Raw genomic sequence first — 15,041 nt, 5'->3', positions numbered from 1 at the left:
AAAAAAAAAAAAAGCGAGAGGAAAAACTACTGTGTCTGGCACTGCATGCTTTCTTTCATCAGACACTAAACCCACAGAAGAGGGAAGAGGAGGGGCAACTTCCGGATAAACACAATGACCTCGTACAGTAGACGTGGCACTTCAGTGACAAACAAGCTCTGACATGTTTGTACACACATGTGCACACATATGCAGCAGCGTACCCGAGCACGCTCCACATGCGCACAAGGATCGGGGTCATTAGAACTTGTTAATTAGAACTGTGTTTGCAGGGATGTGTTGTACCTGCTCAACACTTTGCTAATGAGCTAACTCAATCAACCACCTGCTGGGGCTAAGCTGTTAATGGACTAAACTAGCTTGGAGTAAAAGAATAGACTGAAGATGGGACCGCCTGCACTATGAAAAATATATTACGCCTGTTAGTTAATGATTACCATGCATTCAGCAAATCAGATTTTATCCTAATATCCTATAATTATTGTGATATTTTACTTCTGCTGTATTGGAGCAGTTTCTGCCTTGGACTAGTCCAGTTATAGTACACTGCCAACCCAGAGAAACTATAGAAAGGAGAGTTGATGTGACACTTTGCACTGCAGGTTGACCACTCTATCCTGCTTCTCATTACTCCTATTAAAAGGGCAAGCTATGACAGTATGTAGCTGGCCCTGAGTGCCTTTGAGTGGTCTGTACTTATTGAAATTGCGGCTGTGGCAGTGAGTGCTGCTCGGACTTTAACTGCATTTGTTATTGAATTTACGATGCTATGGATATGTCTCTGGTTACTCTAGTGCTCCTATTAACAGTAGCCATCAATAGGGCACAGATGATTTGCATCTGCAGTGCTTCTGTTCGATATGACAGTTGCATTGTTCAGGAATACAGTCGCATCATAATCGTGCTCAGTAAGCTCAACCAAGACCTGCATATAATTAGTGTTACACATGTTTTATAGATGTTTATAGATGTTTCACAATCTCTTTCAATCTTTTTTGTCATGTGTTTACAATAAACTGCAAAGTGTTTTTATTTTCTGGGATTCCTGGGAAAATTCATCTTCAGTTTTCCCAGGAATCCTGGGAATTAAACATGTTTCTTTTTAATAACTTCAGCTAAACTCTGATCATTTAAAGCAGCTCTAATACACCACGGAGAATCGGGCATGCATGTGTTCACAATGACATTTTCTACGTGTTTTTCTGCTTATTATTAAGGCAAAATAGACAATTAATGTATAGTGGTGTTACCAAAATATAACTATAATATATAAATCAGATGGACCAATCATAATTAAAATAGATTCTGAGTTTCCCCGATTAAAGCAAAAATGAACTTGCAACAACATGCACTCACTTTTTTCCTTCTTCTGGATGTGTGCATAAACAAGGCCACACCATACAAAATGTGTTACCGTGGAAATGCAATCCCACAGTGTCAACTCAGAAGTTGGAACATGTGCTATTGACCCCAAATGCTTTGTATTCATTAACAGGCTACATTTTTTAATAAACAGCACTCAAGTTAATTTTTTCTCTGTCTTTACATTTCCCAGGAACTGGGGAAATAATCTTGCTAGGATTTCCCAGGAATCCCATTTTCTGGCATTAAACCCTAGTCTACACCAAGGTGTCAGACATTTGTAATAGTTTACTGGTCCACTGTTACAAGAGAAGTCAGCTCATTTATGCCCCCGACAGCCGATTGTGTCCAGCATTGTGAACATTTTTGTTCTTTAAACATAAGCATTCAGCAGCATCTCTCTGATGAACGTCAGCCATGCGTGCTGAAGAGTGTTTACATGCTGGTGTGTGTGCGCTCTGTGCATTCCAGCTGTGTGTGAACATGACCAATGAGCGGCTGAGGCAGTACGTCTCTGAGGTGCTATTCCAGCAGGAGCAGGCTGAGTGTCTGCAGGAGGGCATCGCCATGGAGAACGCACGCTCTCCCAGAAACCACCCAGCCATTCTGGACTTCTTTTTTCAGGTACTGTATGCTTCTAGTTTGGACCAGTCCAGTCCAGTTTGATCTGACATTATGTAATGCAACAATCCCAACCACACTTTCCCAACCTAACTTTTGGAATCACAGTTATTCAGTTTTCTAATGTACACAGTTAAAGTCTTGACGTTTTAATTGAGACAAAAGGCAAAAACATAACATGTTCAAAAAGTCTATATAAACATAACTGCTAATGCCCCTCTAAGCCAACTGTCTGCCTCTGTTGTAATTGGTGCGAGAAATCTCTAAATCAAATAATATCACTGAATCTCCTTCATGTCACACGAAAAAAAAAATGTGGCTCTCTGGAAGTGTCACAAAATATGGATTACTGTTATTGCTTAGTGCTTGTAAATATCTCCTAAATAAATGATAATGTGAACATCTGTTTGTTCCTCCTCTAGAAGCCCCAGGGGCTGTTGTGCGTGTTAGATGAGGAGAGCCAGAGCCTGCGGCCATTAGAGCAGACCTTGTACAAGAGGCTCTCTGCCCAGTTGGACTCCAACCAAATTCATGGGCTGTCTCTCACTACCAAGGATGGCAATGGGAACCCCCCACCGAAAGACCAAGGCCCAGCCTTTATTGTCAGCCACTATGCAGGACAGGTCTGTGTGTGTATGGCAATTTTATTTCAATAGATTTTGCAAAGGATTAATGAGGATGAAGTGAGGCCAGCTATAAAGAGCATGAATGTTAGAAACGCAGTTAGTCCCGATGACATACTTGTGGAGGTGTGGCGATGTCTAGGATGTCTTTTTGAGCACATTGTTTTATACAGTGTGAGGAGATTGAGAGTGAGAGGATGCCTGAGGAAGATGTGTGTGAGAAGAGAAATGTACTGGTGTCAGTTTTCAAGCATAAGGGTGATGTGCAGAATTTACAGAGGGAAAGAGGTGATGACTCATACCAAGACATAGGAAAGAGTTGCTGAAGCTAGGTGAAGACGAGAGATGATGATCAGTGAGCAGCAGTATGGCTTCATGCCAAGAAAGAAAACTATAAATGTGATGTTTGCTTTGAGAGTGTTGATGGAGACGTATGCAGAATGAATTTGTGAATCTAGTGAAAGCATGTGAAAGAGTGCCAAGTGAGAAACTATAGTACCGCATGAGAAAGTCTGGAGTGGCACAAGAAGTATGTGAGGGAGGTGCAGGACATGTATGAGGACAGCGGTAAAGTGGTATGGTGTGCAGTAGTAGTGACAGATGGGTTTAAGATGGGGGTGGGATTACACCAGGGGTCGGCACTGAGCCCCGTGTTGTTTGTGATGGTGATGGACAGGCTGACAGATGAGGTCACGCGGGAGTGTGGACTGCGATGTTTGCATACAACATTGTGATCTGTGATGAGAGTTGGGAGCAGATGGAAGAGAGACTAAAGGTGAAAGTATGCTCTGAAGAGAAGAGGAATGGAAGTCAATAGAAGCAAAGCAGAACACATGTGTTAATGAAGCAGGTGTGACAGTGAGCAAGCAAGGAGAGAGGTAGTGAGGAGTTTAAATACCTGGGGTCAACCATCCAAAGCAACAGCCAGTGCACAAGAGAGCTAATGAAGATAGTGCAGGTAGGATGGAGTTGATTGAGATGAGTGTCAGATTTGTGACATAAAGATGGCAACAAGAGTAAAAGGTTAGGTTGGTAGCAAGACCAGCTCAGTTCTCATCATGGAGATGGTGGCACTGAAAAAAAGACAGGAGGCCAAGCTGGAAACGGTAAATCTTAGAAATGAGTACATCGATAGAACTTATTGAGGCAAGGCTGAGATGGTTTGGACATGTGCAGGTGGCTATATTGGACCACACAGAAGGTTCATGGATGCAATAAAGGAGGATTGGCCCGACAGAAGGAGAATGCTAGAGAAAGGGCGATATTGAGGCAGATGATTCACTATGGCGACCACTAAAGGACCAGCCAGTTACTGGGCCTGTTTGTATTGCATCTGTATCTGTGGTTCATAGCACATTTGCGAGATATGAACTGATAGAATAAATATAATGGAATATTTTTTTTTATACTAGTATATATTTCTTGATTTGTATTTATTTGTTTTTTTTCTGCCAGATTTCATACAACCTCACGGGATCGCTCACAAAAAACAAGGACTCTCTTCCTCAGAATCTCCTGTTTACGATTAAGTGTAAGTACCCAATGAATAACAGACATGCGTGCACATTGTGGTGTCAGCACGCGCTTCATTACAAAGACGCACTCTTGTGTAAACAAACAGCACACAAAACCACTCGTTGTCCAAATGTGGTTGTGTTTTTATATGTGCGTTTCATCCCCTGTGCAGCAGACAGCACCGTCTGTGTGTATATTGTCTATAGAAAGTGCCAGATGTGAGGTGTTGTGGTTAGCAGGACACAGGGACTCGCTGTGTGACTGCCAGGCTAGCCTCGTGTCCAGAAGCCTAATTGCTATAATTTCCATGATGAGGCTAATCTTCTAAAGGCTAGCTCGTCTCTCAGACTTGGCTGTTATCCCTCCGTCTGACAGGTCGATGCATCGCTGCCTTTCATCCACACCGAGACATAAACAATGTGGTTTTTTTCTTTTAGGTGGCATCCCCTCGTCACTTCTTGTTTAGGGCTTGAAGTTAAAAGGACCAAAGTGTCTGCTATGTGCATTATTACATGAAATTGTAGGCTGTGGATATAGGGTGAAGATGATCTAAAAATAATGCCCTGAATGTTTTTATAATCAGTTTACCTGAAAAAAATGCAAGATTTATTCCTTGTTTTTCTCACTGTTGCTGTAGAGAGCTCTTTATGTTTGTTGTTCTTATTGCTCTTTGACTCAAAACCAAAACAGTGTGCCCAAAATGTTCGTAGTGTAGTTCAGTATTCTGAATCCATGTAGCTTATCTCCATTTTTCAAACAAAACACCAACTGAAAGAATAAGATAATGTTTGTAACAGCATTTTAAAGGTGGAAATTATGACTTTTTACATATAATTTTGTTCTTAAAATTGAATTGGGTATTTAAAAAAAAGTTACATAATTTGGATACATGTTTAATGTTCGAACCGTTCCATTTCGCAGATATGTCTTATGAGATTTCATTACAAAGATGGTAGGTTGATTAAGCTAATTTAGGGTCTGTGTCCATGTGAGTGTTTGCACACAAAGTCTCTTTATTATTATCTTCCCTTGTTTATAATTCTGCAGGATGCTCAGACATTTTGCAGTATACTGTTTCATGTTTCTGGCTAGCTATTCACTTAACCTTTGTTTGCTCTTCACAGAAGCACTCACTTAAGGGTTTAGCCCCTCTTAGTGGGGGCAACAGCTCTTGTTCTTGTAATTTTACATGCACTATACCACGGTTTGGAAAACAGGAGCACAGCAGTGTTGAAAAAGGTTACTCATGAAATGTAATAGGCTATAAATTGCTAGTTACGCTGTTAGCATTTAAAAAAGCTATTTTAATTAGTTTTTCAAAGTATAAAAGTCAAAGTGGTTAACAATCTTTATACTTTACAGCAGCACTAGAGTTATGGTTTACTTTCAGAAAGAAAAGAATGAATTTTATGCACTGCCGGTGTTCTTGTGCTACAACATGATCATCTGCTCCTGCGGCAGTCATGGCAGACTCAGGTCACTTCGAGCAAAGTGCCCTGATTTCTTTGGCAGACAAGAGGCAGTTTAAATTCAAACAAGAGAGCCAATAAAAAACAAGAGTAGAGATTTAAGTGCAAACTGCCAAGTGAATGAAGTCTATCTAGACAGCTCCTGTTAATCTACCCAACCCTTGAAGATGTGTCCATAAATGTGATAAAACTAAACACCCCTGCATTTTTTTTTTTTAATATAGCGTTTGAGCTGTTTATAAAAAATGATACATTTGAATATAATCATCGTCATTGGTTAGTAATTGTGTCATTGTCTTTCATTTTATACCAAAAATGAAACAAAAAAAAAAGCAATCCTGGTGTCTGTTTTGTGTCACCAACTGCTCTGATTTATATTTTTCTTTAAAATGAGTGAAAAAACCTTTTAGTTAAGAACAAAAAACTGTTTCCAGATTTTTCTTTCAAAATAGATTATTGATCGAGACAAAGCTACATGGATTATTCAGATGATCGAAGTGATTGCCATGAATAAAAAGGCAATTAGCTCGGAGCTTTTAGTATTTAAGTCCTGAAAGAAGTCTTGTTTTTTATTTGCTTAACTGCCACCATCCTTTACCACCTCTTCTTCGCTCTCTCTTTCCTTTTTTTCTGTGTCTTTCTCAGCCTTTCAGATTAGAGCCACACACCCACGTTCACACACATGTTGTTTGGCTTTCTGAATGAGCTCATTGTTGTTGCGAACCGCTCCACGTGTTATAGAGTGACATGGTCCACCCCCTCTTGTTGCCTAACTGATTGTTGTTTACATGCAGATTAATTTTATGCGTCCTCCCTGCTTACACTCCTCCACTGATTTTTCTCTCTGTCCTTGTTCATTTTTCTATCTTTCTTTCTTTCTCACCTCTCCATATTCGCTTCCACCCACTTTTTCAACCAATGCTATTGCTTCTCTTACCCTTATGTTTTCCTCCCTCTCTGCATGTATGTGCTTTGTGCCCGGCAGCCAGTGAGAGTGTGTTGCTGCAGCAGCTCTTCCAGTCCAAGCTGACTCAGACTGGTTCCTTGGTGCCAGCAGCCCGGAGCTGCATAGGGCTGAGGGGGCCTAAAGCTGCCTTGTTGCTCCACAGGATACCATCAGTCTCCCTTGTCAGTGCCAGCTCAATCCCCCAACAGCCCCGGAGGTACCATGATCTTACTAAGGTACGGTACCTTGCACACAGTAGGATGAGTCCACTACTGTGGCTACACCCTACACTTGAGCCAATACACTGACATCAATTCACCTTTATAGTATTTTTAGTGCGTGACCACTAGATTTAAGTAAACTAAAATATTACATGGCCACTCCCATTTCAACTGCATATTAGAAAATAGGACTTGGTGACATGTTTACCCAGAAAGCTTTGCTGTAAAGTGACCACTAAAATCAATCGATGGAAAAACTGGGGTGGTATTTTTCAGGAACAAAAAAAGAAAAGTCTAATTTAGGCTTCTTCCCACCACACTGCTATATATAAACATCTGGGAATTAGATTTGTTTGTGCAGCCCTGCAAGAGATAAAAGCTCCGCAAGAATGTATACACGTGCACATGAACTGGGGGCATTAGTGTGCTTATACATTTTTCTCAAAACACGAAAAAGCACACCTGAAAACGATAGTGTCCCAAGTCTCTTCGTTCAGCTGTTTTTCCCTCTTTATTTTATCTGTTTCAATGTTTTGAAAGTACAGTGTAGTGGTGCACATATGTGATGGTTGTATAACCTTCAGGAGGCCCTGTCTGCTGTTTCTGTGGCTCATTAGCCATCTAGAGCAAAGGCTTATACAAGGCCCCTTTAACCTCACTGATCTGTCCCAGCAGCCTTATACGGTAACACTAGGCAATATTGTTTTGCTGCTCAGTGTATAAGCCTGTAAATATAACAGTGAAGCACTGAACCTCTTCTTACATATGACGAATCATAACTGTGTCTGAATTCTAAATATGCTACATATTTGTGGGGCGATCGTGGCTCAAGAGTTGGGAGTTCGCCTTGTAATCGGAAGGTTGCCGGTTCGAGCCCCGGCTTGGACAATCTCGGTCGTTGTGTCCTTGGGCAAGACACTTCACCCGTTGCCTACTGGTGGTGGTCAGAGGGCCCGGTGGCGCCAGTGTCCGGCAGCCTCGCCTCTGTCAGTGCGCCCCAGGGTGGCTGTGGCTACAATGTAGCTGCCATCACCAGTGTGTGAATGTGTGCGTGAATGGGTGGATGACTGGATATGTAAAGCGCTTTGGGGTCCTTAGGGACTAGTAAAGCGCTATATAAATACAGGCCATTTACCATTTAATCTGATTGCAAGATCCACACCAATTATCAAAGATATCAACATGGTTTTATTAAGGCTGCACAAATTTGATGATAATGTTCCGTATTCATCAATGGCCCCTTCAAGAGGTTCATCTGTCTAACAAGTTCCTGTATTATCGCTTCCTGCTTCCAGATCTTGAAGAAAAAGGGCTCCAGCTCCTTCCTCCAGCGACTAGAGCGTTGTGGACCCACCACAGTGGCAGTCCAGCTAAGGGTATGATCTCGTCCCGTTACATAATTCTTCCAGTTGCAAGCGAATGAAATTTTACAGGAATAAAGCAAAGGAATTTATGTCAATCTTGTGAATTACTGTGCATTTGCAACAATGCAAAACTAAGTTTAGAATTGGGTGCTGTGATTTCACAACTATATAAAGAAGCACAAATTTTCAGTTAGAGGAGAGCAGGGGAGAGCGGCTTCTTGGTGGTGACGCAAGAAGCCTAAAATGTGGTTGAGAGAAGCAGTACCTTTGGTTTGAATGAAACCAGTGTATTGCACAATCAGACTTGTGGACTTGTGGTCAACGAGTCCCTCTGGGAATGGCAGGGAAGGAGAGAGTGGGCTGAAGAATGATGCTGTACCAAGCCAAACATGAAGCCCTCCACATGAATGAATGAACAATGAACAAAAACCACTGTGTTCTGTGGGCACGTATTTGAGTGTGTGCATACGCATGTTTGGAGGGAAGACAGTTATGTGAATGCTGCTAGTGGCATCCAAAGATGAGGGGTGAGGTATTGAGCACTGAAACCTAAGGGTATGCAGTGCATAGACTGACGTCAGTTTGACGAATGGCAAAAACACAGATGTAAGTGTTTATGCGTCTATGTGACCTTGAATGGAGCATCTTTGAATTCAGGGATTGAAGAAAAGCTCTTTCTCGCGTTCTCCCTCACACACCCGTAGACAGAGCAAAGAGCTCTTTGTGCTTTTGTTTTCTCCAGAGGCAAAAACACACCCCAAAATCACACCACTTTGTCACAAACACATTGTAATTTTGCTCCAGTTTGTGCAGCACACACGTCAAACATCAAATGAAGTCAGACAATCCTTCCTTCCTCTCTAAATTACTTTACATGTAAAAACAGCCACGAGGCTATTGTGATCGACTCGCTAAAAATGTGCAATTGAATGCATCTCCTCTGTGTTTTCTTTCTCTTCCAGAACACACTGTCAGAGTTGGTTAGCAAACTGCAGGCCTGCACTCCCCACTTCGTGGAGTGTGTGCGACCCAACTCCAGTTGTCAGCCAGACAATTTTGACAGCTTCCATGTGTCTACCCAGCTGCAGTACATCGGGGTGCTTGAGATGGTGCGCATGATCCGTTATGGTTACCCCGTGCGCCTGTCCTTTCCAGGCTTCCTCAGCAGGTCAGTGTTATAGCAGCGGATAAGAGTGCTGCAACTATCGAAACTTCTCCTCTTAATTTACTGTTTTGTCTCCGTATGCTGATCCACTTTATGACCACATCTTTCTTAGCTCTCAGATGCTACTTTTAGGGAAAGGTCTTAAATTTGACATATTGCACTGCTTCTTTGTCTCTCTGACTCATCTCAGTTATACCGAACCATTCCCAGCAGGTCACTGCGAAACTTCCCTTTATCTGTTACACATCCGGCAGATGAAAGTAGACTTAAAGATTCAGAGCAAATGACTGCTAATGAATGCATGGGCATATACCCTACAGTACTGCGAGTTCACAGGCAGACCGACATATTTGAATTGAAAAGTCACTCTTATTGTTACGAGTGCAGCGTGACCCAGAATGTCTTTTTTTAGGTATAATGGGAGACCATTGCTGCTAATGAGTACCACAGACATTTCCCATGTCAGCGTGACACACAGGCATTAACCAATTGTACGTAAGGTCATTTTGTCCTGCACTTGACGGTTATTTTTGACAGTTACTCCACTTCACCTGACTTCCCTTACTATCTGCTACTACCCCTTTTTTTAAAAAAACGCTTTGCCTTCATGTGTTACTCATTGTTCTTTTTTTGAGAAACAGAGAAAACAATGTGATTTTGACATTCCGTTTCTCCTCCATTTCTATGTCTCACTTCCTCAGCTTCAGTTAATTGTCTCAGTTTTTCCTGTCTTCTGATTCTGAGAACCAGTAAAATACTGAGAGGATTTACCTCTAAGTCCAACCACCTCCCCACCCCCTTTCCCTTTCCCTCTCTCTCTCTCATCCTCTGTTCTCTTAGCTTCTCTCTCTCTCTTTTTGAGGATAAAGGGATTAACATGAACATTCTTGGCAGATAATGAGAGACGACAAAGCTGGTCACATGACCCCCCTCAAAAGTTTCCACTACTTTGCTGTAAACATCACCCCCCCCCTGGACACACACACAATCCTCCTACCCACCACCTACACACACACATCTACACATATTCATACATACAAACTTGTGCAAACCAGCTCCTCACTTCCTTAACCTCAATTGAAAGAGTGGATGAATCAAAAACCTGTTCAGTATTTTCACCGCTAATGAGTTTGAAGCAACATTCTTGAAGTTGTCAAAACATAATTATGAGAAGTTAAAGAAAAGGAATGGCTGTGCCTCTTAATGTTTGGTTTTCTATTCAAAGTAACTCACTACTGTAATCACATTCAATTTCTCTGTAATGCTGTAATCTTAACACATTAATTAACAAATTCAGCTATGCCAGTTTTTTGTTACACATGTTGCAAGTTCTTCAATTATCTGCACACCGCACACTGAGCAGTTAGAAAGAAAAAACAAACATGCACTTTTGCACTTTCACTACATTCAGCTCAGTTTGGTTGGTGGGTTTAGTGGTTTTCTAGTGGACTAGAAAAAACACTTAACCACTAAATGGATTTTGAAACAAGAAAAATGAAAGCAGTGAGTCAGACATCACATATTGTCCACATGATTGACGTTTGTAGATTTTACTGTACACATGAATCCATCACACAGTTTTCAAATAGTGATAGGAACACTTAGATAAATATATCCCCTCAAAGTGTTTTAATGAAATCAGGAAATAGATTTGTTGTTTTGGTATGATACACGGAAACATGAGGCTTCAGAATTTTACAATGATCTTGTATTTTGACCTTGGGAATTTCAAACAACATTGGTTTTATTGTTTCCTGTTTTGCTATCTCTCTCTGGATTGTCTCAGGCACAGCCCAGCATATAACAGCCTGTACCTGCATGACAGCCTGCACCTGGGTGGGGTCTTGCCTGGTATGGTAGACCCCAGCCTCCATGGATCTTGGGCTTGGAGCTTGCTCCTCTGCTGCCATGATTAGTGCCTTTCTGCTATCTTTCAGTCCAGTTTTGTCCAGCCATTGGCGAGATTTCTTGATATCAGCCATTTCTATCAGCAAGTGGTTCATGCTGTGCAGGGCCCTGTCCTTCCTTTATGGTAACTCTTCTTGGTCCTCTTCTTTATCGGGTTCTGCTACCTGAGGTATTCACTAAGCACACTATCTTTTGTGGCCATCTTCCTGATGTACTCATGGATCTTTGCTGTTTTTTTCTGGATAGTGGTTTTGACACTCACTAGTCCTCTACCACGCTTAGTGGACAGTCTCAGGGTGCTGGCCTTGGAATGAAACCCTCCACGCATGGTAAGGCTTCCTTGTCTTGATGTTAGTGGCTTCTATCTTCTCCCTTGGCCACCTGATCTCAACAGGGTATCTGACAACTGGCAGTACATAGGTGTTGATTCTCCAGATCTTGTTCTTCCCATTCAGCTTAATTTCTGCAGTTATTTGGTATTTGCAGCTTTCCTAACAACATCTTCATGATTCCCATTTGCCTGTGGGATTCCCAGATACTTGTAACTGTCCTCACTGTCTGCAATGTTGCCTTCTGGTATTGCAGTTCCCTCGGTTCTGACTACCTTCCCTTTTTATTCACCATCTGACTACACTTCTCCAGTTCAAATGACATTGCAACGTCATTACTGTAGATTCTAGTGGTTTGGATCAGTGAATCAATGTTTCGTTTACTCTACTCCATGTAGAGGAGGCGCCAAATGATTCCTCAATTCTGTAGTCAGTATCCATAGCCAGTCTTGTAGCAGAACAGCAGTGGGGACAGAGCATCTCCTTGGTAAATCCTGCACTTGATGGTTGTTCATTTGGCTTAAAGTTGGTCTCTAGTGTTGTTCGCCACATCCCCATTAACTTTCAGATGAAGGCTCTTAGGGTTCTGTCGATCTTGTTGTGTGTAAATAAAATATTTATCCTTAATTTTTTGATAGGTGTTCCACAGAGTTCCTAGTTTTATCAGAATTTAAATCAAGTTCATGTATGATAGGACATTTCTGAAATTATAAAAAAAAAAGCAAAATGTAGATTTGTAATGGCAATGAATGGAATGCCAAGCAGCATATAAAATAGTATCATCTGCATAAAAATGTACATTACAGTTTTGGGTGGCGGAGGGTAAATTAAAGGGGTTTAAGAATAGATCTTTGTGGGACACCTGTCTAGATGGCAAGTGGACTTGAACTGAAAACCACTGGAGTCTCCTGAGATCTGTCAGAAAGACAACAATGAAAGCATTTAAGGGACTGTTCATCTAAACTGACTGAGAATTGTTTTTCTAATAAAATGATGTGATCTACTGAATTAAATGCTTTTGGTAGATATGAAAAATGCATTACTAATGATTATCAAGGGCTTCAATAGCATTACTACATGCTACAATAACATTGTAGTACACATACTGCAGCTGTTGTTGTGCTTTGTATTTAACACATGACTTTTCTGACTATAAAATGTTTTGTTTTTTTCCAGATACACTTTCCATTAGGAACTGAGAATTAGACCATTTTAAGACAGGGTGTCACTTACTTGAGTCACTTGGGTCACCACCTCTATGCAGTGGGCGCACCGGTGCACCCTTCCAGATTTTGGGAACTTTGCCAAAGAATATTAAGAATATAAGTTGCAGTTGGCTTAGCACTGATGTGAAGGAGGGATGGATTTAAATTGTCCTTCGATTTGTTTAAGCTTTAAGATAGTTTACTGTAGATCTCTTTGTGTTTTCAGAGTTACGATTCCAGCTTTTGTGAGTCGTCTCTGGCATTAAAAGCAAAAGACAAAAACTGTTGAATGCCTGTGTGGCAGTTTTTTTTTTGTTGTTGTTCATACAGTAAATGGTGTGTGTTCTGATGTGTGTGTGTGTTTTTGTAAATCAAAGCAATACCTGATTTAAGTGGTTGCCACTCACAAAACACCAGTCAATCCAGGCCATTTGCCATTCATCTCTCTCAGCTCCACTGGGTCCAGCGCACACAGTGCCAACCTATGATCACTGCTTGGACTGCTGATTTGGGGGTGGATTGCACTGCTGTTTTCCAGAGCTCTTTCTCACTTGATGTCTCATTCTTTCCTCACTTACTCTCTCTTCTGAACCACTGTTTGTATTTTTCCCTCATCATCACTACCTACTTTTGTCATGTCCACACAGTCATTCCAGTTTCGTACCATTTCTTTTTTTTTTTATTCCATCTTTTCCCTGCAATGTGTCTCTCCTTCAGAAATAATCCCAGGCTCTAGACTAATCAGAATGGCAGCCCATTAAATTACTCATTATCCTTGACTTTGCTGTAGTCTCATGAATACAAACAGAGCCATGCCTACACAGAAATACACACTTACACACTGAAGCCTCGCAGGCCACTCGACTGAGTCAAAGCGGCAGCCTGAAGCAAATTACATTAGTGTCCTGGTAACCAGGGTGATTTACGATGAAATCTGTTTTACTGTTGCTTTTATTTGTCTTTTATGATACCATATGCGTTTTGTGGCCAGGTTTATTTTCTGCAAATGTGTGAGGTCAAATAGGACCATTTGAACCTTGTTTCTTCCAACCCCAGCCCTCGATGTGTGTTGTTCTTATCATTTATCCAAAATTGGATGTGAAAGATTTATAAGTATTTACAGAACGAGGTACAAATGCAGTCCACAAGAATAAAAGTCATTTTTAAATATGATTTTTTTATCTAAGTACATCTTCATTACCTTCCACTGACAGATAAAAATACAAATTTCTTGGTAGTACATAGAAAGTAATGTCGGCAGATATTATTGACTAAATGTTGCCACCATGAAATATGTCTAAGGAGCAGCTTCAGAAAGTAAGTAAGAGTTTAAATTACAAATGCACTGTCATTACCACCTTTGTGATGCTCAGTCAACGAGGTCAGTGACAGCCCTCTGGTCACAGTGAACCACGTTAGCACAGTGTAACCCTCCATTTAAGCTTTTTTAAAAGGGTTATTTCACTTCTTTGACTCCACATGAAGCCCCCTTAGGTCTTGTTAAAGCAGGGACCATCGACGGTTTTCATATCCTCGTTGGAGAGGTCATGGATTTACAGAGTTCCTTTGTATTTTATGGGCCCACAGGGACAGCGTGTGCTGTCTGCAGAACTGGTATTACCATACAGAGAGAGGGTTAGGGAGAGTTCAGACATAGCCCTCTTCTGTAAATCAAACACATCCCATATCCATATACACTCGCATACTCGCTATTGACAGCGCAAGTGGTTTATGTTTCCAGCCATCTGCTTGTTATATATGTCTCGTCAGCAGAGTGGCATCATCAGCTAGTAATGCTTCCCATTGAGAACAGAAAAGACAGACTAGTGTACTGATAACTGATTTTTAATAAAAACAAATGTTCAAAGACCAGTGTCTGAAATAGTGTGTAAAGGAACCTTTACTTACAGCATTTATGGAAAAAATAAAGATACCAGTGACAAATTCAGCATATTAATCTTTAGCTCTTTGGCCCCTAAAAATTTAAAGTATTTTGCATAAAACATGATTCCAAAATGTACATTGGAATATTTATTAGACGTATTATGTAAAATATAAAGTTTAATTATAAGATGTAATGATAATTGTAGTGTACATGGACACTTTTTTTCCTGCCAAATATTGATTTTTTTTAGCATTCTTATACTGTGTTTCTGTGACTGTCATGCCTTACTTCATACACTATTAGATTACTGACTCACTGTTATATATTATTATATTAATATAATATATTACAATATATATTATAAGGTATATTACAATATATACTTTATATTGTATAAGTGACTGTGTTATTGCTGCTTGGGTGCTGTG

General features: G+C 40.8%; 1 protein-coding gene across 3 annotated transcripts in view; it reads left to right on the top strand.

Moving 5' to 3' along the window:
• Window positions 1–15,041, top strand: part of myo16 (myosin XVI) — a 61,491-nt gene that overhangs the window by 25,021 nt on the left and 21,429 nt on the right. For all 3 annotated transcript variants that reach the window (XR_001290544.1, XR_001290545.1, XM_013914368.1), the window contains exons 18-23: window positions 1,834–1,986; window positions 2,406–2,606; window positions 4,062–4,137; window positions 6,576–6,772; window positions 8,053–8,133; window positions 9,084–9,289. Coding sequence is in view for 1 of the 3 variants with exons in the window: in XM_013914368.1 (XP_013769822.1) it covers window positions 1,834–1,986; window positions 2,406–2,606; window positions 4,062–4,137; window positions 6,576–6,772; window positions 8,053–8,133; window positions 9,084–9,289 (914 nt within the window). In the remaining 2 variants the exon portion in view is untranslated. The remainder of the gene's footprint in view (window positions 1–1,833; window positions 1,987–2,405; window positions 2,607–4,061; window positions 4,138–6,575; window positions 6,773–8,052; window positions 8,134–9,083; window positions 9,290–15,041) is intronic.

This window comes from Pundamilia nyererei, unplaced genomic scaffold, assembly GCF_000239375.1.
Source record: "Pundamilia nyererei isolate P.nyererei 1_Seehausen unplaced genomic scaffold, PunNye1.0 scaffold00190, whole genome shotgun sequence".
NCBI lineage: Eukaryota > Metazoa > Chordata > Actinopteri > Cichliformes > Cichlidae > Pundamilia > Pundamilia nyererei.
This window is presented reverse-complemented; position numbering and strand designations above follow the sequence as displayed.